This window comes from Vigna umbellata, chromosome 3 (genome assembly GCF_029865625.1).
Source record: "Vigna umbellata cultivar VRB3 chromosome 3, Vumbellata_1.0, whole genome shotgun sequence".
NCBI classification, from domain to species: Eukaryota; Viridiplantae; Streptophyta; class Magnoliopsida; order Fabales; family Fabaceae; genus Vigna; species Vigna umbellata.
In genome coordinates, this window is record NC_142167.1 from 32,746,918 (window position 1) to 32,774,283 (window position 27,366).

The 27,366-nt window shown below is 33.5% G+C and overlaps 3 protein-coding genes and 1 long non-coding RNA gene across 4 annotated transcripts; 1 reads left to right on the plus strand and 3 right to left on the minus strand.

The window, feature by feature from the left end:
• Positions 1-316: 316 nt before the first annotated feature.
• On the plus strand, positions 317-4,065 carry LOC124831081 (LOB domain-containing protein 18-like). The gene is made up of 2 exons (XM_047304973.2): positions 317-932; positions 3,481-4,065. The coding sequence occupies exons 1-2, from the start codon at positions 624-626 to the stop codon at positions 3,862-3,864; spliced, it is 693 nt and encodes a 230-aa protein (XP_047160929.1). The 5' UTR covers positions 317-623; the 3' UTR covers positions 3,865-4,065.
• An 8,168-nt stretch (positions 4,066-12,233) lies between these two features.
• Positions 12,234-13,896, minus strand: LOC124831084 (uncharacterized). Its single transcript, XR_007028235.2, has 3 exons — positions 13,380-13,896; positions 13,135-13,251; positions 12,234-12,867 (listed from the first exon to the last, which is right to left on the minus strand). It is a non-coding gene; the product is annotated as an uncharacterized LOC124831084 (long non-coding RNA).
• A 6,254-nt stretch (positions 13,897-20,150) lies between these two features.
• Positions 20,151-20,749, minus strand: LOC148202264 (Ycf1 protein). Its single transcript, XM_088109575.1, has one exon. It carries the CDS (start codon positions 20,604-20,606, stop codon positions 20,151-20,153), a length of 456 nt encoding a protein of 151 aa, XP_087965701.1. The 5' UTR covers positions 20,607-20,749.
• A 547-nt stretch (positions 20,750-21,296) lies between these two features.
• LOC148202265 (uncharacterized) lies at positions 21,297-27,156 on the minus strand. Its single transcript, XM_088110792.1, has 6 exons — positions 26,847-27,156; positions 22,846-23,347; positions 22,647-22,773; positions 22,290-22,568; positions 22,094-22,198; positions 21,297-22,014 (listed from the first exon to the last, which is right to left on the minus strand). The coding sequence occupies exons 1-6, from the start codon at positions 27,154-27,156 to the stop codon at positions 21,481-21,483; spliced, it is 1,857 nt and encodes a 618-aa protein (XP_087966918.1). The 3' UTR covers positions 21,297-21,480.
• Positions 27,157-27,366: the final 210 nt, after the last annotated feature.

Below are 27,366 nucleotides of genomic sequence, written 5' to 3' on the forward strand. Positions count from 1 at the left end.
AGAGAAGATCTCTATTGTTTTTGTCCACATAAAGCCAAATAATGCAAATGGACACATTCTCTTTGATGTATATCATATTATAAACGCGTAAAAATAACAAAAAAAATTGTTGTCTTTAGTTTGGCCTGGCTCGGTTACAAAAACCTCTTTTATGATTACATCATCTCTTGGTCCAAATTCAAAGCTTCCTCTTCCAACACATACCTTTATCCTCACATGATAGCAACTAGGGGAAGTCTCAAAAGTGTGTGTTTTTGAAGAGAGAGCATGTTTGTGTGTTAAATGTATTCACCATCACGAGAGGAACGAAGCCAAAACAAGTTTTGAGTGCGAGCAAACAAGCCATAGCTAGCCACCTTATACCTCATGTTTTTCTTCACGCAAACAGCTAAATGTAGATGTTAAGCCTTTGCTCCCTCGCGTGCCTTTTAAGACTTCTTCTTTCCCATTAAATCCCCTCATTAAATCTCCCTAACCCCACCAAACCTATCCTTCCTAAATTCTTCCTCACAACACTCCACCCTTCTCCTTCTTCTTCTCTTCCTTTTTCCACCTCTCACAAAATCCTCCCTCCATAACCTAATCATTTCATATCCTTCTCACCTTTATAATTTTACTCCGACATGAATACTGGTAGCGGTAACAGTAACGGTAACAGTAGTTCTGGTAACCCTTGTGGGGCTTGCAAGTTCCTCAGAAGGAAATGCATTCAGGGTTGTATCTTTGCTCCGTATTTTGATGCGGAGCAAGGTACAGCCCATTTCGCTTCTGTGCATAAGGTTTTTGGGGCTAGTAACGTGTCCAAGCTTCTCCTTAGCATTCCTGTGCACAAGAGGCTTGATGCTGTCATCACCATTTGTTATGAAGCACAATCACGCCTCAGAGATCCTGTTTACGGCTGTGTTTCCCACATCTTTGCCCTTCAGCAACAGGTAAACTATTGATTTTGATTATAACTCTAACTCTTGATATAATTATATGTGATTAACCATGGTTTCTTAATGCGTGTTCTTGGCATGCGCATTATATATGTCAATTAATCGTTTGCTTTCAATCTGGCTATACCTTAATTATCAGTTTTCAATTTCTTCTCCCACACTAAGCTAACCAGTGAATCGCTTCAATCGGTATGCTTTCAAGACGTTTTCTATTGACTGTAGAATCAGAATCATATCAGAAATTATAAAATTTATCAGATTGGGGGTGTTGAGTTTCTTTTAGACTTTCTGTTTCTAGAAACCGTGTATATATATATATATATATATATATATATATATATATATATATATGTATGTATGTATGTATGTATGTATGTATGTAAAATAACTCATGTAACGTTCCAGTTTATTTTGTTTGTTTTCCTGGCCAATAAAGTGAAACCTAAGAAAAGCCGTGTTTTATAATACTTACAAGATTTCCATGGTTTTCAATCTCGTTTTTAATTCTCAAAATAATAACTATTTTTTTTATTGTTGTGTTTTTTTTTTTATATAATTTGGTTCTTTAAACTTTAAAATAAATATAATTGCATTAAATATTTTGACGTGTCAAATAATATTTTAAATTGACGTTTATGTGTTACGTTTATACTGTTTAACATATTTTATTTTGAATATTGTTTAATAAAAAAAAAATTAATAAAATTGAATTAAAATATTTATTTTTAAAGCAGAAAAATAAAAATGTATTAAAAAATTTAGAAAATATATTTTTTTTAATTTTATATTTTAATTTAAGAAAGAAAAACAATTTTGTTAAACTGTTGAGAAAAGGGACACATCTGTGTATTTGTTTTAGTTTGTTTTTTTAGTTTTTTGTTTTGTGGCTTCAATAGTTGAAGTGAAGGAGAAGAAAGATTAACATGCATTGTAGTAGTAGTAGTAGAAGTAGCTTGTGGTTGTGTGCCCTAAGAAAGAAAGGTGAGGTTTGAGGAAAGAGGAAAATAAGGGAGACAGTTTCAATGCATTTCAGTTAATTCCTTAACTCTTATTTGATTAACAAATGATGTGGTCGGCTGTTACACAAATGCCATGGGCCATTACTTCCTTGCTTCTTGCATGTTTTGAGGAGGTGGTCGGTTAGTTCAAGCCTTCGAACAGATTTCATACACGAAATTAAAATAAACATTTTTGTCTCTCTATATCTTTTCATAAAATCACATTCGCAAAAACAAATTCTATATATCAATGTAACATTAATATAGATTAGGAAATCTTAGCATGTCAAATTTTCTTCCCCATTTCTTCTAAATGCGTAGTCTGTGTTAATTAACTATTACTGTGTTCTCTAATTTTTTTAAGGAAAATATTAGATTAATTAAGGCACTAATTAACTTATTTATATCTAGTAGTGCATCATAGTTTCCTAGAACTAAAACATGGACTACCCCATAAACCATTTTTGAGTCTCACATAGTACAGTGCTCATAGAAACTTACTAATAATAATTTTAACCTAATGAAAGATATAACATTATTTGACAATTGGACAAAATTATAAGCTTGTTGAGAAGATTATGTACATTATTGTGAATGCAAGGTGTTAATCCTTTTTAATACTTTCTCTTAATTTTTATTAAGTTTTGAAATATTTCTAGTAGCGGAGAATATGGTTTCGTAGAAGGAAGTTTTTGTTCCTTTTGCAGTAATCTACCTAGGATTGTATTTTCTATACATCTCGCTTTGCCGTAACACAGTAGGAAAAGAAATAAGTTATAAATAAATTTTTGCTGAGTTTCTAGAAAATTTATAAAAAAAAGTTAAAAAAGTATGTTTAGCATTTTTCAAATGGAATGTATTTTTGTCTCTCTTTCTTTATATATATATATATATATATATATATATATATATATATATATATATATGTTCTAAATTAATTAGCTCATCGTATTTATGTTCGGATGTATATTAGTCATTATTGAAAATGTGTTAGTGTTGAAATTATTTCATTAATATTGTTATTGTTAGAATCTGTCAATTTCTGATTTTTAAAAGAATCATATATTGTTTTCTTCCTTCAAGTTTAATCATGTTTATTTGAGTATCTTTTGGAAGTACCTTTGTTTGTACAAAATTCTTGCTTGTACATTTTCTAGAAGTTTGTTTAAAGTTACCGTGTTGATACTTCTATTATGTTTTCCTTAATTAGTCTTAATCTTACTCGGGATCCTCACCTTCTTTTATCCATAATTACTAAATTAGTTAGAAAATGCGACATTATTATAATTATATTATCGAGAGAGAGAATTACGCATTTCATTTATAAATAATTTTATCATTCTCTATTTTTCTATTTGAAGAAAAAAGTTGTATGAAAAGGAAATTCTTATTATTTTTACATGAAAAGGGAAGATCTTAAAGAAAAAGATCGATGATATCATTTGTTTCAATTTTATTTTCTTCATCATATTTATATATATTTTTTGTTTGCTAGAAAATAAAATGATAATTTATTCAATGAGTTATTTTTGTTACACATAAAGGTGGTGAGCTTGCAAGCAGAACTCTCATACCTACAAGGCCACCTTGCCCAGATGGAGGGACCTCATCCACCACCACCTCCTCCATCTCAATCGGCGACGGCACTGCGATTCTCAATGGCTGATTTACCATCGGCGGCCACCGGAGCTGTGGCGCCGGCCACCACCTATGACTTGTCTTCACTTTTTGATACGTCGGGGCAAATTTCATGGGCCATGCAACAAAGGGCATTTGACCCACGTCAATACGTGGCAGCTCCTCCATCAAGTTCTACTAGGGCTAACGTGGAAGCAGTGGCACGTGACCTTCCTCGTAGGCATGGCTCTCCTCCATCACCTCCTGCATCAAGCTGCAACGCTTCACCATCTCTGTCTCTTTCCAAATGATCAAACATGTTTTCGCTCTCTGAATGAACTAGTTAATATTTTTCCTTAATTTGGTTCGTACATTCGAAATTAGACTAGCAAGGGATCTTCAATTTTCAAACGCATGATCTAGTATTTATTTAATATAATAACTATGGTTATATATGTATATCATTGTTGCTTTCTTCATTTGTTTATCTTTTATTTTCGTTGCACTGGATTTACTAAGATGCACATGAATTGCTTGCTGGTATTCTCTTTGCGAGTAAATTACGTGGCTCTGATCATTGGGCTGTGAATTATTGAAAGAAGAGCACATTGTGATGATCATATATATAGTGGTCATTGTTGACCATGGTTCACTAACACTTTGCAAAATAATGTATCGTCGATGAGTTAGAGTTATGAGTAGCGATCAAGCATGGCTGATGACCATATTTGTATTGAAATCACCGTTTTTTCATAGTTTTCACCTTGCTCTTGAACCAACAAATAATCCTATAAGAATCCACTACATACAAGAGATTGTTCCCTTTGAAATCTGTTTATCCTGATTTTGTTTTTAAAAAATATTTTGAAAGAAGATAGCAAAACTTACAAATAGATAACAAAGAAGATAAATAAAATTTAAACACATAATTACACTGCAAACTGAATATTTTCCGATTCAGATCTTGTATCTAAGATCCAAGCGATTATAACGAAGAACATGATGTCTCAAATCTGATGTCAAATTTTCAACATGATCCAATGTTGAATAAATCTGCAGTATCGATTTTATAATTGTAACTTTGTGAAAACTGTGAGTAATTTTTTTCCTTTTTCTCTCTTTCTCGATGTCTTGGTATTATAAGTGAATTCAGACTATTCCTTTTTGTCTTTCTTATTTTTCAACCCGACTTAACTGGATTAAGAGAAACATTCTCAAATTTTGAGTCTTTTCTCTTTTTCTCATGAGAGAGTCCAATATCCAAGACCAAATTATTAACCACAATATTAATCACAATAGATTATATTTTAGTACTTTATGTTTTTAATATATGGAATTTGTTTTCTAGTACTCCAAGTTTTTAACCAAAGAGTTTCTTAGAAGAGCCTCCTAAAAATATAAAACAACTATCACCTAGAAGAAAAACAAAAATACTTGAATACTCTATTTTGAGGTCACTTAATAATTAATATGTCTTTTATTATTAATGAATTTATAATTTTTTTATCTATTCTGTATATATTATTGATTTATTTTTTCAAAATTGAATTTATGAATTTTCTTATCATTTTAATATTTGTTTTAAATTATTTAGATACAAAATTTCTAATACATTTAAATAGATAGAAAGCTACAATATTAACTGAAATAATTAATTTATATATAACTTAAATTTTTAATTTTTATCATCAAATAATTTTATCATCATTAAACAATTTAAAATGTTATTAGTTCTAAATCACATACTTTTCGTTTAAAATAATTACCTAAAAAATAATTATAAAATTTTATTTTATTATCAACCGCAGTTCAATTTAATATATTATTTGATATGTTACATAGTTAACTCAATAAACTTATTAAAACAACTACAATATTGAATAAGTTTGTAATATTTATTGCGAATCATGCTACTTAGGACACTAATAAATTCTACAAACTAATAAATAAAGCTTGTATCGAATAAAGAAGTAGGTACAATTGGACTTGCTTAAAGAAAAACTAAATTTAGATTCTAATTATTAGTGTTACCCACACCGAGTTATACAACTGAATGTAAAACTCACTTTATAAATTGATTTTGTAAGATTGAATTAGATTTAAAGTTCACTTCTTATTATCATATCAGAACTTGGTAGCGAGATTTGCGATTTTTGGGCAATTATTAATGTTTAGTCATTATACGCACGAGATGTATATACCTCGGTGTGAGGGGTGTGTGTTGGAAGTCTCACATTGACTATAGATAAGGATAATTTAGAGTATACATATGAGTACTTACTTCACCTTACAAGTCAATTTTGTTAAATTTCGATTAATTAGAGTAGGTTGTGAACCAAAATATTAATTTGTAAGAAGAAACAAAAGAAAATGTTGAGAAATTTAGAAGAAAATATAAATGTGGAATAATAACACTGAAAATAAAACTCTTTAAATTATACTGCAATATTATTGATAAAAATAAAAATTACACTATCATATTTCTCTCTCTTTCTTTATTTCTTCTCAACTTTAAAAATTTTTCTCAATTTGTTTTTCTTTCCTAGACCTTTGGTTATCTATTGTTTTGAAAACATTTGAATTCATTAGCTCAAATGTGGAGTGTTTTTTCCTTCACCAACCTCAAGCCCAATACGTACACTTCAGATATCAATCTTGAGCGGTCATATTTCATTTATGGGATAATGAAGGGGTTCGATATGGACATTGATGCTCTCATCTCCCAAGACAATGTTTATACTACAGAAGCTTCTAATGTCAAGCTGGGCTTCCCAACATTCATCACTACTCTCTGCAAGGGAAAGGGAGTTGTTGCTGACACATCGATGCTTCTCTCCCTCCAGCCCACATGGACAATAAATTCATCCGCCAAAATTATTGGTATCTAATCATTGGAAAGTGTTTTAGAACATAGATCGGAATAGAACAACAAAGAGGCTTGGTTCTAGACATAGATTAAGGCTCTTGGTCATTCTTGACATCTTTTCTTAATGTAAATATTGTGTTTCAATATCTAAGGGATTAATATTTTCCACATGAAGATTTAGGACTTGTTTACTCAATTGATTAAGTAAGTTGTTGTGTTGACTGGTTCTACCCAAAACTGCTTTGGTAAGCATGATTGCAAACACAAGCTTCTAACTCTCTCTATCAACGTTCAATTCATATGTTTTGCCACACCATTATGTTCAATCGTACTTGGCACGATCCTCTCAATTCCGATTTCGTTCTCATAACAAAAACTTCTTAAATTTAGTGTCTTTATATTCACCACCATTATCTGATCTAAACTTTTTGATCTTTAATCTCGTCTCATTTTCTATCACGACTTTCCAAATTTTGAAAGCCTCAAATACTTTAGACTTATTTTTAAGAAAGTATGTCCACACCTTTCTAGAGTAGTCATCAATAAAAGTCACAAAGTATCATTTACTGCCAATGGATGAGACTGTTATTAGGCCCCAAACATCAGAGTGAACAAGATCAAGTCTCTCTTTTCTTCGGGGTTCTTCCACTTGTCTGAAAGCTAACTCATTTCTACTTTCCAAGTATAAAGTCTTCACATATGTCAATTTCTATTGATTGAAGACTTGGTAGTTTCCCCTTTGAGTGCATGATCCTCATCCCTTTCTCACTCATATGACCTAACCTTTAGTGCCATAGGTTGAAATTTTCATTTATTGCAACTGCAATCAAATGACAAGCTTCTTATGTCTTGTAAAGAGACCACGTTTCCTACCACGAGCAATTGTCATTGCACCCTTTGAAATCTTCTAATGATCACCATGGAAGACTGTTGTGTAGCCATCATTGGCCATCTGGCCAACAAAGATTAAATTCTTTTTTAGGTCGAGAATAAGTCTAACATTTTTCAATTTCCATACAGAGCCATTTAACTTAATCTTCACCACACCTTTACCAACAATCTCACAAGATTACTCACTACCAAGGTAAACTTTTCTAAGATTTCTAGGACATAATTCTTAAAGAATTTTTTCTGGGAGGTGGCACGAAAGGATGCTCTAGAGTCTAACACCCAAAACTTTTCCTTGTTCTCTAAAGAACATATCAATGTTGCTTCAACCTCAGGAGAAGAAGAGATTGAAGCAACATTTACTTCTACTTTATCCTCTTGATTCTTCTGTGCACTCTTGCACTGATTTTTAGTGTCCCACCTTTCCACAATTCCAACACACAATTGTCTTTGAGTTTTGGAAACTACGATGATTCTTAGAATTGGACCTCCTCTCCTTGGATTTTCCACGTCCATATCCTCTAATCAAACTTCTTCCTCTTGACTCTATGAAAAACTAAAGAGATTGAAGATTTTCTTGACTCTTTTCGTCGAATCTCTTAACTGAGAATCAGATCATGAACATCATCAAACATCAATTTATTACTGCTTCATAGTTGTGACTGTAGCATTCAAACTTTCTGGTAGAGAAGACAAAAGTATCAAGGCTCGTACTTCGTCATCAAATTCGATTTCAACTGAAATCAATTTGGTTGTGACAATATTGAGTTCATTAAGATGTTGCGCTACCATTATGCCATCTGGCATCCGCAAGTTAAATAACAGTTTCAACAAATGAACTTTTTTTGAGGCTGACGACTTTTATACATACTTGAAAGAGTTGTCATAAGACCCAACATGGTCTTTTCTTTTGCAATATTAAATGCAACATTGCGAGATAATGTCAATTGAATAACTCCAAGAGCTTGTTGGTCAAGAAGAGCCCAATCTTCATCCTTCACATTTTCTAGTTTATGTCCCGAAAGAAGTTGATATAGCTTTTTCTCATACAAATAATCTTTGATTTGCATCTCCCAAAAGCCAAAGTTCGTACCATCGAACTTCTCATTTTATAGTTTTGCTTCATCTGCATTCATTTCTCCCACTCTAATACCAGTTGTGGAGAAATTTAGCAAAATTTCTCTTAATCAAATTTGTGAGAGAAAATATAAATGTGGAATAATAACACTCAAAATACAAATATATTATTGATAAAATTAAAAATTACAGTATCATTTTTCTCTCTCTTTCTTTATTTCTTCTCTATGTTGAAATTTTTTCTTAATTTGTTTTTTTATTTAGTTATCAATTTCTTTCTCTTATATATTAACTTCTTTTCTGTTTAATTTGTTGATTCCGTCAATCTTCTCCCATCATTGATTTTTATTGGATAAAAGTGTCTTTGACAATATTCTACCAGAAAAAGCATTTATGATTTTAATATTTATGTTAGTGTTAGATTAACATAAGCTAAGTTGACTCTAATAGAACTTTCTTAATATTGGACACTAATAAAGTCAACTCTAACGACACAAACTATTTTAAATTTATTAAAACTAGTGTTTGTTGATACTAAGTTATATATTGCGAATTTGTATACCTTGATGATAATAAATAAAAATTGTAGATTATTTTTAATTTAAAGATTATTTGAAGATGACAAACCTCTCACTCATAATTTTTCTCTCTCATTTTCTATATAAATCAATCTCTTCTCACTCTTCTCCTTTTTTTTCCCATTCATATATCTTCTTCCACTCATTTCCTTCATTGCTACCCATCTCTTTCATTTATATTCATATATTTTTGTCAAACCTCATCTTATCCCTTCACTTTATTCCAAACTAAAAACATAATTTAAGATAAAAACAAAAATCAAAATTACATTATAGTTTAGAAACTAAAAACATAATTAATCCTAAATATAATTATTGTATATGAAGACTTATAGCGTATTTAAGAACTTAATCTTTGAGTGTGATGTTAAATATTATTACATCAATATACTACTACTTTAGATTAAATTAAGCCTTACATGATGATATTTGGATTACTTTTAGGATACTTTTGAATTTTTGTTAATTAGTACGTGGAAATTCATTACTATAGATTTGAAATATGTGAGAAAAGTTTAAAAACTATAACCCAAAAATAGACTTAGTGTTTAATTTAGAATTGAATCCTAAATACTTATCACAAAAATGTTATTGATCACCCACCTTATTCACCCATCATAATAAGTCGATTGAAACTTATTTTGACCGAACACTATTGAGTTGGGCCTAACACTCCTAATTTCAAATATAAGTACATAATTGAGTATTGTGACGAGACCGAGCGCTTGGTTCAAGATCGAACACTACTGAGATCGAGCGCTTGGTTCAAGATCGAGCACTACTGAGCTTATACAAAATGAATAAATATTTTCTAAATACAATTACCTAACACTTATTTTCAACATAGGATAAACATAATATCTAAGAATTTAAGTATTATTGAATACCTTAACTAGACCGATTACGAAGTATAAATAGGAAACTATACGTAGACAGAACGTGTATTTACAAGTATACTAATAGAAAACCGATTGGTCAAGAATGACTATCGGCGACAATTACAGAATTTCGCAGAATATTGCAAATTCAAAATCACATCATATTCCTACCCAGTTCATACCATTTGTAAATCATCAACACATACAGTCGAACATGCAATAACACCAATATTTCATATCCATCAAAAATCAAACAAAGTATCATTCAAACATACAACCATTCAAAACAGAGAATCATAATTAAATTAAACAAGCTTCCCTTACCTCTAAACTTAGTCGAACGTTCACGGTGCATGATATGGCTCACTACTACCAATCTTATACACTTAGAGTTCCTCGATTACGAAACTAGACCAAATAAAAGACTAGAATTGCTATCAGAATTTCATGGAAGAAGATAATAATCTCATGCAACCAGAAACTTGGCTTGCATGTGCCAGAAAACAATCGTGCTAAGAGAAGAATGAACTTACCAACTCAAACCAACAACTTGATCGGTGCAAAGTGAAGCCATTGACACCAGAAGACTCAGGCTCTGCCTGAATGATAATCGGAAGAAGAAAAAGATGAGAATTCATAGAGAGAAGAATGAGAATTGTAGAGAGAAGGAGGAGAAAAACTTAGAAAGTTTGAAGAGAGAAAAGATGCATGCAGAAGTGGCTCGAAGTTTTGAAAAATTTTCTTATATACTACCCTCAACAAACCGATCGGCCACTCTACTGCCCACACCTGTCTTTCACTTTTTGATTTTCACTGACACCTGGCTTCCACTCACACTGAATTTTAAGGGTTCTAACAGCTATATTATGATATGTTTCAAACAAACCTTTTATCAACATTAGAAAAACAATAAATATTTTTTTTCATAAATTTAAATAGTTTATATGAGTTTAAATAATATTGCGTTAAAATATTATATAAAAATAATTTCTACATTAATTTTAGTTTATGAAAAATTATTTAAGTTATATTTTTCTCTATCACGTATCAGCTTTATAGACAAAAATGCAAATAAAACGAGTAAAAAAAAACACTCTAAAATTATAGCTACTCGGTGGTATTGTATACGTGATGCATTTTTTTCCTTTATCAGAAGACATTCCAAGGTTGGTCCATAGTAGGCTACTTAAATCTCAAATTTTAGTTTTAATAAGGAAAAGAAATATTGATATTAGATTTTATATAACAAAATATATATATATATGCTAAAGGTCTATTGTAAAAAAATTTCATAAAATCACAAACAAAATAGATTTCTTAAAGTGTGTAAATTCAAGATTATTAAGAGGTTCATCAATATAAGTTTTGACCAACACAAACTTCACTACCATAAATTTAATTAACATAATTTCAGTAACATAAAAAGGAAACGGTTGAAAAGTTCCCTGTCACTTAAAATTAAATCAGTTTATAATAATTTATAATATATAAATGAATTACAAACCTTATCTTATAAATTATTTTAATAAATTATTTTAATAAATTATTTTAATGAGATTGAATAAGATTTAAATTTTATTTTTTAACCATTATAACCTACCATCAAAATTTAGTAAAAACTACAAAATTAAAAAGAAATCCATTAATAAGATATATCAAAATCAAACACGAATAAAAAAACGCAACACGCGCTTTGGAGATCAATGGAATGAATCGTGTTATAGCATTCTCTCATAAACTCCGAAGCCTATTTGAGCTAATATTCAAACATAAAAGGAAATAAAGGTAACTAACATTTTAATCTTCATATACTGTGACAACCTTTTTGTCCATGTTTCCTATATAATCTTTTTCATGAGCATATTTTAAAATTTCACATATAAAAAACTAATTGGAAGTGTTGTTAGCTTTATATATTATATAAATATTAAACATATCAAGCTGCTGCATGAAAGTAATGAATATTAATGAACAAAAGCAGCATGAAAATTGAAAATGACAGTAGATAGACCTGCACAACGATAATTTATTGCTTCGATTTGATGATGAACCTAAAGATATCTCAGTGTGACCACTTTTGAACTTACACTGCATATTATTGTGTTCCTAAGGGACTGTATAAATACACAAACTAATCACTCACGTGAAGAACTGTTTACCTTATGCTTAATGTGGGTGGAATCCAATTCTCTTATCTTTGACATGATATTGAAATAATGGCGTTACTTTTTTCTTCGCTTTTTTTAATTCTTCTATAAAGTCAGGTTCGCTTTGTCTTACATTCTTCATTAATATTAAACATGTAATGTCTATCTTCTAAATTGAACATGTACTTTTTATCTTGTATAAAACGCCACTATTTTAATTTCTCAATTTAGTGTCATTTTAAAAAATAACAAGTTAATATAGTTTTTTTGTTGATCAAATTGATAGTAACAACATTATAATAATAACGTATGACATAAATGACATGTTATTAATGAAATAAACAATTATGAACAAATGTGTCATTGTGTCATAGAGTGTCGAGGAGAAGCAAGCGGAAACCTTAAAAAAGGAGCTCGACGCCTTGTTCCGCTATTATAAGGAAGCCGTGGCTGAGAAAGTGCAAGTCAAACTGAGCCAGTGCGGTGGTTCACGGAAGGTCGTCATCCCGATTGTGCTGGAGGGGAGTGACCTTCGTTAAAGCTTGTTGACCAGATCAATGACAGATTAAATGGGAAGGTCGGTAGCGGCGCAATCGTGCTGGCTGAGTCGGGTACCTACGCCACTGTAAAGACTAGCGTGTTTGCGGGGAGAGACTTATGGATTGCCTAACATCATATGTTAGAAAATTAAATCATTCATCATAGGCATTTGAATATCTGAGACACAGACCAAATTATGTTAGGAAGTGTTATGCACATGGCTTCACTATTTTTCTGCATCGAAAAATCCACTATCGAGCGGATATCTGCCTCAGGAATAGCTTTACTTTACTGAGCTTTGTCGATGCCTTCTTTAGCCCTTATAGAGCTTCTATCATTTCTGAAAAGAAAAAATAGTAAATAAGCAAACAATCTCTTTCCCAAAACATGATCAGAGAAAGAACTCATGAAAATGTGAAAACAATGAAACACCAACTACAACTACAACTTAATATGGCTAGATAAATGCACAGAAAGAAAGTCACATTACCAATAGCGACTATAAAATCTCACATTTTTGCTTTCAAGAAAAATAAATAATTTAATTAATTATAATCAAAATACATTCAACAACCAAAACTAACTACACTAGTAGCGAGCACATTACCAGAGACCACAATAATGCTATCATAATCCTCTCCGGTACATGCATCCATTCAGGCACATGCGATCGAACACCAAACTGTCCTCGGACAGATTGCGTCAACAATTTCAAATTTCTCGTCTGCATCACCGATAAAAGAAGTTTCAATTAGATTTAAATGATCAAGTCCTAGCATGCATGTTATATTATTGAATACTTAATGTAATAAACATGAACCGGAATCAAGATAAACAGGAATTCTCAATCACCTTCCAACACTAAAAACACGATTCGGTCTAGTCCTTTAATACACAGCATCGACATTAGGCAATCCATAAGTCACCCGCAAACGACAGTTACTCTTCACAGTGGTGTAAGTTACCGACTCCGTCAGCACGATTGCGCCGCTACTGAACTCCCCATTCAATCTGTTAGTAGATCTCGTCAACAAACTTCAAAGGAAGTCACTCTCCTCCAGCAGAATCACGATGACGGCGTTTCGTAAACCATGCACCGGCTCAGTTCGTGCACTTTCTCAGTCACGGCTTCTTTATAATAAGGGAATAAGCGTCAAGCTCCTTCTCTAAAGTGGGTTTCCACCTGCTTCTCCTAGGTACTCTTTAGGTTTTGCAGCGTCAATCGAAGTTTCTTCCGGCCCCGCGAGGTGGTGCTCCTCGGAGTGGTAGTCTTGGCAATCTTGGCATGATTCGAATTTAGATCTTGAGAAGAAGGTGGTGTTACTGGCGGCGCTGCTATTTCCCCTCTTCCACTTTTATCAAAACCTGATGTAGGGTTGATTATATAATATGAGATTGGTTATTTAATTTCTATCTTATATCTTCTTCAACCTTTTTCTTTACTATTATTATTATGTTTATATTTTAATATATTTTTTTATCATTTTTAATTCTTTTATCTATATGTTCAGTTTTGCATAAACTGAAAAATATAAATTATAAAATAAATAAAATTTAAATTTATTTAACATTTGTTAAATCATTTATTTAAAATAAAATTATTTATCTAAATAAAAATTTTACACCATTCCTTTTAAACACTATAAAGTTCTATTAGAGTTTAATTTTCTCTAAAAGATTTAAAATTATAATACATAGAAATTTATTTTGTTTAGAAAATAGTTATAACAAAACTTATGTTATTTTATATCATTTTATATTTATCATTTATCACAAACAGTTTTGTAAAGTTGTTGTTTTTTTATTAATTTTTTTCTTTTAATATATTATGATCATATTTTGTCCTAGTCTAATAATCAATGAATATTAATAATTAATTAGATTTTTTTAAAAAAGAGTAAATTTTTATTATAAAGAAATGACATATTGTTATTTAATTTTATTAACGAAAAAACATTTGTCGATAATACAAAATTCATCAACAAATTTAATTTTTTATTATAGTAGGTATTTTCATTGATAAATTTCTTAAGCAAATGAGTGTCAGATTTTTATTTTAAATTTTGATTATTTTATAATAAAATTTGCCAATTATATATCTTTTTAAAATTTATCACTAAATTTATTGATAATAGATTTTTTTAAATGTTTGTACATCAAGCCAATTTTACATTGTTTAATTAAAATCATATTACATAATCATATCTTTTCAATTTTAAAATTAATTTATTTTAAGTAGTCATATTTATGCAATGTTATTTTTTTATGCCATTTTACATTTATGAAATAATTTATATCTATACGAAAATTTTAAGTCAATCTATTTGTTCAAAATTTTATATTGAGTTTTGTTAAACATTTACTATGAACTAATGGTTAAGTTTTGAATTATCAATTGACTTACAATTTTGTTTTATAAGAAACATTCAATTTACATTTTTCTCTTCATAGTTTTAACTTTATGTATATCCAAGATGATTATCCTATAATATTTTAAGTTGTTACATTTATCATTAAGTGATTAATTCGTTGATGCTTAAGTATTTCTCTCAATTAATTAAATGTAAAATATTCATACTAAAAAGGCTGAAATTGTTATTGTTCAAAACCTTTGGTGAGTTCGACAACTACAACCATTTCAAATCTTTCAAACTCTATATTTCAACAAATTCAGGTAAGATTTTGTAAGAAACCGTCTCACATATATCCCTTATTTACTTATGTTTCCTATAAAAATTATGTTTACATAGGATAAATTGTTACAACATTTGTAATTCTTAAGTTTGTTCTTTCATATTCTGGTATTCTTACATGCATTTATATGTTTTACTCTGTATGTGTTGAATAACTTAACTATGAGGGGTTTATTTATAATATTTACTTTTTATCATTATTTTTGTAATTTTATCTTTGTATCTGTCAGGGGGTGCAAGACTAGCGGTGAGATGCCATGGGTAATTGCTGGTCCTAGCCCACTGAAAAGGGTACAGAAAGCAGACCAAGGATGTAAAAAAAGTGAGGGTGTTACTCCTCCACCACAACTTGCTTCCTCCACCACCCCATTCCCCTTTTACCCTTTTTTTCATTTTTTCATTCCTAGTTTACCCTTATTAAAATTTTAGGGTTAATATTATTTAAAATTTTACGTAGACATTCATTCTCTTTATCATTCTTCCCTCTTTCTCTTTATTATTTTTCCCAGGTTGTTTCTTATGTTACTTCTTCTTCTCTTTTATAGAATTGTGACGTGAGAGTGTGGTGGACTTTGTGTTTAGTAAGATTGAAAGTGGGGAAAGCAATTCATCTTCAGCCGTGAGTGTGGTGATGCTTCAAGGTGATGGTTCAGAGGCGTGAGAGGTTCAGAGGCGTGAAGGTGCGTAATAAAACCCTAAAATATAAACCATATAATCTTTAAACGGATGTGAGCATCCGTCAACGGATGTCCACATCCGTTTAAGGGAAAACTGATGTCAACATCCGTCGACGGATATCGACATCCGTTTCAGATCCAAACGGATACCCGACATCCGTTTTTGGCCTGGTTATCTTCTTCCTTTCTCCCAACACACGCACACAGCAAAAAAACGCAGAGCACAGCACAACACAGAGATATATGCATTGCATTTAAAAAAAAATTAAAAATATCATCACTAACCTTGTGAGGAAAAATGGAAGATGAGAAACAAATGTGATGGAGTTTGGGTGAGAATCTCAGAGGGTTGGGAGGTGGGTGAGAAGGGATAGAAAGATAGATTTTAGGGTTAAAGTAAAAAATTAGGATTAAAAAATAAAAAGGTTATTTGTGTAATTATAAAAGGTTAGTTTTGTAATTCAAAAAATATGTAATAGAATTGGGGAGGTGGAGGGAGAAAATGTGGTGGTGGAGGGAGTAACACCCAAAAAGTAATGGGTTAGGTTAGCCCAAACCCTCTCTTATTTTCAAACCAAAAACCATCAGGGTTAGGTTAGCCCAACCTTCTCCTGGACTTCAGAGACTTTCTTCATGAAAATCAAAGCAAGGGTTTCACCCTTCCACCTGAGTCAAATATTTGCACCAAAAAGGAAGATGGCGTGAAAAAAAGAAAGAAAAGGAAAGCAGAGTTGACTTTTGTTGGACTCGGTAGCTCAATTTGGACCGGTTCTATTTTTTTTTGTTTTTTTTCTAGAATGTTTAACAAATAAATTAAAGTAAAAGAAGATAAAAATAAAAAAATCATAAATAAGAATGTCTAATACTACTTACTTGATGATTTTCAAAATAAGATTCATTATTGAAGAACACTTTAAGAAAAGATAAGGTATTTAAGTTGTTCATTGAGACATATATTTTTTTCTTGGAAGTCTATTCAACAAGCTTTCAACTTATTTCTTTTCAGAAAATCTCTTTCAAAAATGCCAACTTATTTCTTTTCAGAAAATCTCTTTCAAAAATGCAGTTTGATGACTCATGGATTGTATTGTATAACTTGTTGGAATGAACTTATATTCATAAATTGTGGTACTATTTTGTATGGTCATTGTAGTGTATGTGTTGGATAATGGTATACTGATTTAGTTGCTTTGATTATGGTATACTGTTTTAGTTTGCCTAACCATATCTTCTTTAAGTATCAATAGGTATACTCCTTTACAATGAGAATGAGTTGAGGATAGATAGGAAATAGTCCAAGTTATTAAAATCCAACTAAGAGTGGTGTGAAACCTTGAGTGTTACTCTTGAGTGATTCAAGAGTAGAAAATGGTCTAGGATCGTTGATGGTAATACATCTAAGGTTATGGTCTCTTTTTTGTCTGTGAGAGACAGTGGAAAGGAACACTCTTTAGACTGTGAGAGGCAATAAGAGTGGGTTCGAGTTCTGTACTCTCTTGCCTGGGTTCGAGTTTTGTACTCTCTTGCCTGTGTGAGACAGTGAAGAGAGGAAAGTTGTTTACCCCTATATCCTACTTGAAGTGAAGTATAATACTTGGTGGTCACTAAGTGAGTCGAGTTGGGTTGGCTCACTAAGTGGTCAACCCATGGTGGGTTGGGTCAGGTTGGGGCGAGTGACCCGTTTTGACAACACTAGTTCTTACTCATAATACCTTGAGGAATAGGGGAAATAGGTCTTTACTGAGATAGTAAGAGTGTTCAACCGCCCAATAAAGATATAGTTTTGAAATGGTTAGATCACTTAGGGAATATTAATGGGGCTTGATTATATATATCAGTGTTTACTTATTATTTTCATGTAATGTTGTTTTAATGGATGTTTAGCTCACTCATACATTTTTCTATTTTGTTTGTTTGGTTTGTGCTTGTGGCGATGATCGTGTGTTATATGGAAGCTCAAATAGGAATGCAGATGCTGTTGAAATTATGTAATTGACAAGAGAGAGGAGATATATAATGAGAGTTCTATTAAAGTTTTATTTATTGTAAACGATTAAGGATGATATTAAATTCTTTATTTTCTTGTTGGATTTGAATAGTTAAACTTTCAAGTTGTAATAATTTACTCCTTTGAAGTATTTATTTATGTTGTGATTTCAAACGAATTTATTTAGGCCGAATACAAGTACGAGATCGAGCACTAGTATAAGAACAAACACTACTAAGAGACCACACAATCCACCAGTAACAATAGCTATTAAGAGACCATACACCCACTATGACCGATCGCTACTAAGAGACCACACAACCCACTAATAACGATCACTACTAAGAGACCACACACCCACTATGACCGATCACTACTAAGGAACCACACAACCCACTAATAATGATTGCTACTAAGAGACCACACACCCACTATGACCGATCGCTACTAAAACAGAATACTAGTACAAGACCGATCGATCATTAACTGAAAAGCTCTACAGAAGTGGAACTCAGTTAAGACCGAACACAAGAAGAAAGCCGAAAGGTCAATGAATGACATTCGACGATCTGCATAATTCTACAGAAGATAAACAATTATCTTCACCAATTTCTACCACTTCCCAACTTCTAATCCTCTAAACATGATTCATATACCATTTTAAGCCTATCCAAAGGTACCTAAAATCGTTCTAACATCATCCCAAAAAGTCTCATACTAGATTTCACTCCCAACCCCAAACTATCATATTCACATACCCATTTTCTTAAGTTTAGAACAAACCGGACACTTATGTAGAGAAACTCCAACCAGTTCACAGGTTCCAGCATTCACAGATTCAACACAATTCAATCAAACATTCAAGTTACACACATGCAACCATCCAAACAATAATTTCATACATAGAAAATCACAATTAAATTAACTAGCTTCCCTTACCTCTTAACCGAACGAGAATCTTCTACCCTTTCAGAAATTTGTTCACACTTCCAAAATATCCCAAGAATACCTATAGCTCACAGCTCTAAACAAGACTTTGATCGGTGGAAAATGATGTTTTTGACTCCAAGATTACTTAAGCTCGGTTTGATTGAAAATCAGATGAAGTAAGATGAGAGATTTTTAGAGAGAAGGATGAGAAAAGAAAAGAGAAGATATGGAGAGAAATGGTTGTATCAGAAAATGGGACGAACATTTGAAATTTTCCTTTATATAGTAATATTATTTTAATATAATCATTCGGTTCTATTATTCCCACACACTTGTCCACTCCAAAATCTTTAAAATTCTCGATTCTTACAATGTCATTGTTATTTTGAATTTAAAAATAAAACTAATTACATTAACTTATCTTTTAAATAAAATAAATTTAAATTGAAAACATCCAAATATAATATGATTACAGGTAATAAAATGGGCTGGGTTCTACGTATCGATCCGCCTATCCGAATGAATAGAATCAAGTTAAATCAAATTTTTGAACTTGTCATTATGAAATGTCACATTGCGTCATAAGCATGACGAAATGGGCAGATTGGTCAAAATTTAATAAATAGTTTTTAATAATTTTTCTTCAACAAATATTTAAAACAATGGTACCTAAGTTTAATTATTTATATTATATATCTTTCTAAAATTTTGTGATAATTAAGGTGACTTGGATTGAATGTATAAAGTTAATGAAATGTTTACATTATTAGAAAGGATACTTGAAAGAAGCCTTATGAATAGAATGCACAGTGAAGTTTAACAAATCATTATTTTACTCTAGATCCAAATGACAAAATATTTTTTTTAACATGAAATATAGAATATATATATATTATATATATATATATATATATATATATATATATATATATATATATATATATATATATATATATATATATATATATATATATATATATAAAGGTTTGATATATCTCTATTTGGCATAAGAAAAGACCCTACAAATTTTCAGAATTTTATAACTAGTATAGCTATGTAAACTAAATAAGCGTACAAAAATGATTAAAAATCACAAAACAATAAATGAATAAAATTTTACTAAATGGAATTTTTTTAAGATGTTGGAGATTGATCAACATATTTCACCTCTTTTTGATCAACTTTCATGTATAGTGCATAGTTGAATTTTGTAGTAAAAGTTATGAGTGTTTGAATATTATCTCTACCAAATTTATGTATCTCAAAATTTATTACCATAATATCAAATGTAAAGACTTTAATATCAAATATACACTAAAAGAAGTTACCACAAAAATCAATTTCTAGCCATTTTATTAATTTTACAAAAAAAGTGTAAAAATTGAAAAAGAAGATTCTGAAAGAATCTTCTTTGAATACTAAAATTACGTATTGAATTTGGATTCTTGTATCCATAATTCAAAAAGTTTTTTTTACTATTGCCGAAGAACTGAAATAAAAGATAGGGTATAGCTATGACAGTTATTGTATGGGGTCTACCCAATGCTAAATGCAAAGGCGCATAATAGATAGACATGAACATTATGAGCTGTCCCGTAATAAACCCAGTTGTTGCTGCTATTTTCTTCTCGGTTCCTTCTTCCACAAGTCTAGCTCGAAGAAGGAAGAGATAAGAGGGCCCTATGGAAAATGTGGTCATAAATCCAAAATAGAGTCCGACCACAACTATCGAATTAATTATCTTCATGCATAAGAATACTAGATTCTCCAGTATAAAAGATTGAAAAATCATCTCAAACCTCTCTTTTTCTTTTCTATTGCAATTTTTGGATTATTATATAACGATTTTTCAATTTTAAATTTTGCATAATTTTCCATTTATAGAAATAGATAGACTAGAAATAGAAACGACATCTCTTATCTCAATAACACCAAAGATAGCACTACAAAAAAGTAGGGCATTACCGAAGGCCAGAAACCCTCGGAAAATGCCAAAAGCCGTCGATAATGGACGTTTACCGAAGGCCTATCGACGGCCAAAAATCCTTCGGTAAATCCCTTGTCGCTAACCATTACCGAGGGCTTCTGACCTTCGGTAATTACCGAGGGTCAGAAGCCTTCGGTAATTACCGAAGGGCGAAAGCCCTGGGTAATTACCGAAGGGCGAAAGCCTTCGGTAATTACCGAAGGGCGAAAGCCTTCGGTAATTTCCGAAGGGCAGAAGCCCTCGGTAATGAGCATTCGAGGGTATTTACCGAAGGGCGGAAGCCTTCGGTAATGGCCAGACGAGGGCATTTACCGAAGGGCAAAAGCCTTCGGTAAAATGCAGAGCAGGTTTTAGAGAAATGGTTTTCCCTCTGCAACCCAGACCTGTATAACAAATTTAATTTACAAACAGACCTGCATAACAATTTTCAAACACATACAAACATGCATAATGTGCATCTCAAAGATCCAATCAATGATCAATATCCAAGGCACATCAAATAATCCACAGGACATCCATTAATGTAAAAATAATGTATTTATAGTTCAAACATAAAACAATGTAACACAAGGATGTTGTAACATCCAAAGTCTGTAAGTACATCTAACATTGAAATGATATCAACTCAAAATGTTCTAATATCCAAAAGTTTGTCTAACAAGTAATGAGAAAATGAAACCTAATAATGTACATAACTATCATCAGAATGATTTTCATCATCCTGCTCCTCTATTGATGGCTGGACTGGTGTGGGTTGGACTGATGAGGGTTGGACTGATGAGGGTTGGACTGAAGTGGGCTGCTGAGTGGCAGCAGGTGATGAGGACGGTCGTGATTGGGTGGGAGGGATATTTTGTACGTCCTGTGAGGTTTGAGGCAAGACAGTCATGACCAGGGCCTTAAAATTTGAAAACTCTGCTCTGAGATCAGTGAGCTCCTGGTCACGTTGATGGAGTTCCTGCCTGAGTTGAAGAACCTCGTCAGGAGTACTGGTGGAAGAAGAAGGCTGGTGCTTCAGAGTACCTCCTCTGGATGCTGTATAGTTTGCAGCAAGCTGTCCCGCACCATACACTCGTCCCTTTTTCTTCCCACCAACGGTGTCGATCCAGCACTGCGTCCTACGGATGTCATCATCTGCATTACTGGCATCATCCGGTGTAGGAGCTGACTCATGTTCAGATCTAACCTGTGAAAGTCTCGTAGAAAAGTCTTCCTGTTGAAACATTAAAAGCAATGTCAGAGAACGACAGTATAACAGAAATAAAAAATTAGTAATAGTGTTATTTGCTTACATGAGTCTTCCGAGATCTTTCATCAACAAATTCATTAGTTCCCTTCCGAACATGAGTCTGTGCAAAGACCTCATCAACATGGACCGCCCGTCCTAGAGCCTGTGCCTGTAACATAATTAAGAATTACAAGCGTACATATGAAATACAATATACATAACTTGTGTATGAAAGAAAAAGTTATGTAATGAGATTATACCATACGAATGGCATGCTCATGAATGGTGATCGACCCACCAGTATGCAGGGTGCCACCCCTTTCAGACGCTCTGTTCCGCTGGGCTTTGGCACACTTATTGCGGAACTCTACTGTATTCCAATGGGCCAGTAAAGAGTTCCAAATGTGCTCACCCAGCCAGTTAGGGCGCTGTGCTGCATTCCGGGCATCCCTAAACATCTCTGACAGCCGATGAGATGCTTTCATGTGGAAATTTCTGTGTATCTGAGTTTCATGTTCAGGTTTCCACTGCACCTTCATCTGTAACATTAAAGAGAACAAACATTGATTACAGAACATACTAAAATATTCCCAACATTAGTGTAATAGATTGCTCACCTGAAAGCGCTGCCAGAATGGCTTCCTGTCGTCCTTGGGTATTGCTCCCCAAGTAGGCCATGGAGTTAAAAACTGTTGCTTTATTGAACGTGTGATGGCCTGGGAAGCAACCCTAGATGGAATAAACCTGCATAACAAAACTCATTTCAATTACAATATGGTTTAAACATCAAATGATATCAACAGATTATAAACTTACCCTTTACCATAGGGCTCAATCCATGGTCGATCATGGAGGGGCGGGTCAAGATCTTCACCATCACCACTTGAATCTGGATCACCAAGTGGTGTGACGGTCTCAGAAGGAGGTACAGAAGATGAGGAAGGTATAGAAGTAGGGTCAGAGAGAGGAGTGGGTGTAATAACAATAGGGGGAGGAGTGGGGGTGGCAATAATAGGAGGAGGAAGAGGGTCTGTGGCAGGGGTTGTAGAAGGGTGTGCTGCAGGAGGAGGAGAAGGGTCTACTGCAGTGGTAGTAGAAGGGTGTACTGCAGGAGGAGGAGGAGTGGGGTCTACTGCTGGTGTAGGAGTCTGTATAATAGGGGTAGGAGGAGGCCCCACAGATGATGAACTACCCGGAGCAGGGGTAGGTAGTCTAGCAGGCACCCTAAGTACATACTTTGGTGTCTGCCGTTGCCTCTTTGTAGGCCTTGCTACCCCTTTTCCTTTATCAGGACGCTCTGAACCTTGTCCTGTCATTACTGCATTGAAATGGTTACAAACAAAGCGAATAAATATAAATAAATAAAGAAGGATGAATTGTTTTCAAAGTCAATGTACAAGTAATTGCATACAACTTAAAGATGGTATTTTAGATAATGGTAATGGAATGATAGTCCAATTTGCTACAATAGATGTTCAACATTCAATCATCGTCATCATGATCATCATCTTCATCTTCATCTTCATCATCGTCTTCTTCTTCTTGTTCTTCTTCTTCATCGTCATCATCATCATCATCATCTTCTTCTTCTTCTTCTTCATTTGCTTCTTCTTGTTCTTCTTCTTCTTCTTCTTCTTCTTCCTCTTGTTCTTCATCACCTTGTACTGTTGCTTCTAATTCATCTCCATCACCATCAGGGTCGACCAATGCGGTTATACGTTCAACTTCGATAATTTCTTGTGGTTGTGACATTTGGTCAAGTTGGTAGGCTACATCTTCCTCAACTTCATTTGAGTCTATGCGACCTCTAGGCTTCGTTTGTATTGCTACGGCCCAACCACGCTTGTCAATATTGCGAAATGGTGGATATGACACATAATAAACCTGTCTCACATTAGATGGTAGAATGAAAGGATCAAAAGGCCCATATCTTAATCTCTGGTTCAGTTCGACAATATTAAAGCGTGGATCGACTCTAGTACCAGCTCTAGAAGGATCAAACCATTCACAATAGAAGAGTACCACTCTGTTTGGAGAAGTAGTGCTGTTGTACTCTAACTCATATATTTTATGAATGATGCCGTAGAAATCATCATAAGACCCCTCTGTTAGGCCCTTGACATACACGCCACAATTTGATGTTTTCTTTCCTTTAGACCATTCATGTGTATGGAATTTGTAACCATTGATGAAGTAAGTGTGCCATTCTTTGACACATCTCATTGGCCAATTGGAGAGATGTCTTAACTCTTGAACCGTGGGAGTTAATGCCTGATTAAAAACCTACAAAGGTAGTAACAAAATTATAAAAGCAATGGTCAAATTTACCTTGCTCTAAACGGAGGAAAAACTACGGACCTGATTTCTAAACCAATGCGGAAACTCTGAGTGTATTCTAGCAGAAGTGTTTCCTTCTGCGACTTGCTCAGCCACAACAAATGAGCTGGTACAAATGAAATTAATTAGTGTATAACAATTAAACCGTTTGATAGATTAGAGATGGATGATGACATACTCAAGGTACGGCTTTACTTCACTGCAATTGATCAAGACATGGACATGAGCAGAGTTGAATTCAGCATCAGTTAACCAGTGAGTGAATTCTTTCCCTGCGTGACGGCCTGTTTGTCGAAAAACTGATAATGCACCTTCACGTCGTTCAACTTGCCATTGCATTTCATTTCTGACATGAGTGGGGGACAACATGAAGTTCTTGAAATAATGTGAACAAAAATAAGTTGTCTCTCTGTGCAAGTAAGCTGCACAAATTGAGCCTTCCACTCTAGCTTTATTTTTAACTGAGCGTTTGGATTCTCCCATAAACCTTTCAAAGGGATACATCCACCTGTACTGCACGGGTCCCCCAAGCCAAGCTTCATATGCAAGATGTATTGCAATGTGCTCCATTGAATCAAAGAATGCAGGAGGGAATATTCTTTCCAATTTGCAGAGAATAATCGGGATATTTTCATCCATCTTTTTAAGGGAATCTTCCTTTAGTGTCGTGCAACACAAATCTTTAAAGAAGTTACTGATTTCTATCAGTGGATGTAACACGTGTGTTGGCAAACAACTGAACGCAAGAGGGATGAAAGTCTCCATGAATACATGACAATCATGACTCTTCAACCCTTGAATAGTACCGTTCTGAACATTGGCACATCTGGACAAGTTAGAAGCATATCCATCTGGCATTCTAAGCTCCTTGATCCATGCACACACTATTCTTGTCTCGTCTTTTGACATGGTGTAATTTGCTTTTGGTTTAAATAATCGGCCGTTACCTTGTGCCTTCAACTCTAAGTCTTTTCGTCCACAATACAAAGGTAAATCTTTTCTTGCTTTCTCATTATCTTTTGTCTTACCTTTAACATCCATGACTGTGTTGAAGACATTGTCAAAGAAATTTTTTTCTGTGTGCATGACATCGATGTTGTGTCTTAGCAAGTTGTCCTTCCAATAGGGAAGTTCCCAGAATATGCTTCTTTTAGTCCAATTATGCCATTCCCCAAACCCTTCTAGCCTATTCTGACCAGATTCAGTCACTTTTGGATAGTCTTTCACTCTTCTCCACACGTGTGATCCAGTCAACTTTGGCGGGGGCATATCCGTTTCAAGTTGTCCTTTTCGAAATGCCTTTTTGTTTCTTCTAAAGGGGTGATCAATGGGCAAGAACCGTCGATGGCAGTCAAACCAACTACTTTTCCGGCCATGACTCAATTGGAATGACTTTGTATGTTCCATGCAATGTGGACAAGCTAATCGACCATGTGTGCTCCAACCAGATAACATGCCGTACGCTGGGAAGTCATTAATAGTCCACATCAAGGCTGCCCTCATAAGGAAATTTTGCCTCCTTGAAACGTCATACGTCCAAACACCATTCCATAACTTCTTCAAATCATCAATCAAAGGCTCCAAGTAAACATCAATCAATGATTTGGGATTAGATGGACCTGGTATTATACACGATAAAAACATGTAAGGCTTTGTCATGCACATCTCAGGTGGTAGATTGTATGGGGTAACTATCACGGGCCAACATGAATACGGTGATGCAGACGCCTGAATGTACGGGGTAAACCCATCAGAGCATAAACCAAGTCTGACGTTACGCGGTTCACTACCAAAGGATGGATGTTTACGATTGAAGTGCTTCCAAGCTTCACCATCAGAAGGATGACGCAAAAGTCCCGGAGTTTTGTTACCATCATGCCATGTCATGTGTTCTGCTGTTTGCATTGAAGTAAACAATCTTTGTAATCTTGGAATTATAGGTAAGTAGAACATGGACTTTAATGGAATTGGTTTTTTTTGCCTCCGTCCAGCATGCATTGTCTGATATCGAGGTGAGCCACAGAACTTGCATTCCACCAACATTGCATCATTTTTGCCACTGTCATTGTCATAGAATAACATACATCCATTAACACAACAATCAATCTTCTTCACATCCAATCCCAACTTTGAAACACATTTTTTGGCTTGGTAATAATTCTTCGGCATCAAATTGTTTGGTGGTGTCAAATCTAACATCAGTTTTGTATAGAAGTCCACTGCTTGAATGGGAACGTTCCAATTAGATTTGCCAGCCATGAGTCTAATGCACACTGACAATTTTGACTCAGATGAACCTTCAAATACAGGTAGATTTGCCTCTGTCAGTAAATTGTAAAACCTCTGCGTCGTTTCATTTGGAGGCTCTTCATCATGACTATCGTCTGCTTCTGCAGCATGGTGACGAAGAGCATGGTCGACCATCTCTTGCATGTAGGCAAATTGATCTATCTCACATGTATGTACAACAGTATTCGAACCTGATGCAAGCCGTTTTTCAGCTGCAGTGGAGGTCGAAGGAATTTCTTCACCATGAAATGTCCAGACCGTATAATTAGGCATGAACCCTTTTTGGTAAAGGTGAACTTTGACGACTTCATCTTTCAGAATGCTTGTACATTCGCACTTCATGCATGGACATCGAATCCCTCCATCAAGGGCATAATATTGATATCGTCGAGCCGTCTCCACGAACTCTTCAACTCCAATGACAAATGATTCCTTCAAACCTCTCCTTCCACTATAACAACGGTCGTACATCCATGCACGATGGTTGGGAAAATGGGCCATGTTCTGTGACAAGCCAAACAAATAAAAACTTAGCCAAAACAGCAACACTCCATGTCACATAAGTAATAAACCTATTGCTACTCAAGTCGAACATGGAAGGCAATTTCAACACTATGGTCATAGGCATTCAATAAGGGCATGCAAAGAGAAGTCCTCGGTATTGAAATGCCTTAGACATACTAAGGGGGGCTCTGTATTAAAGTTGGAGGA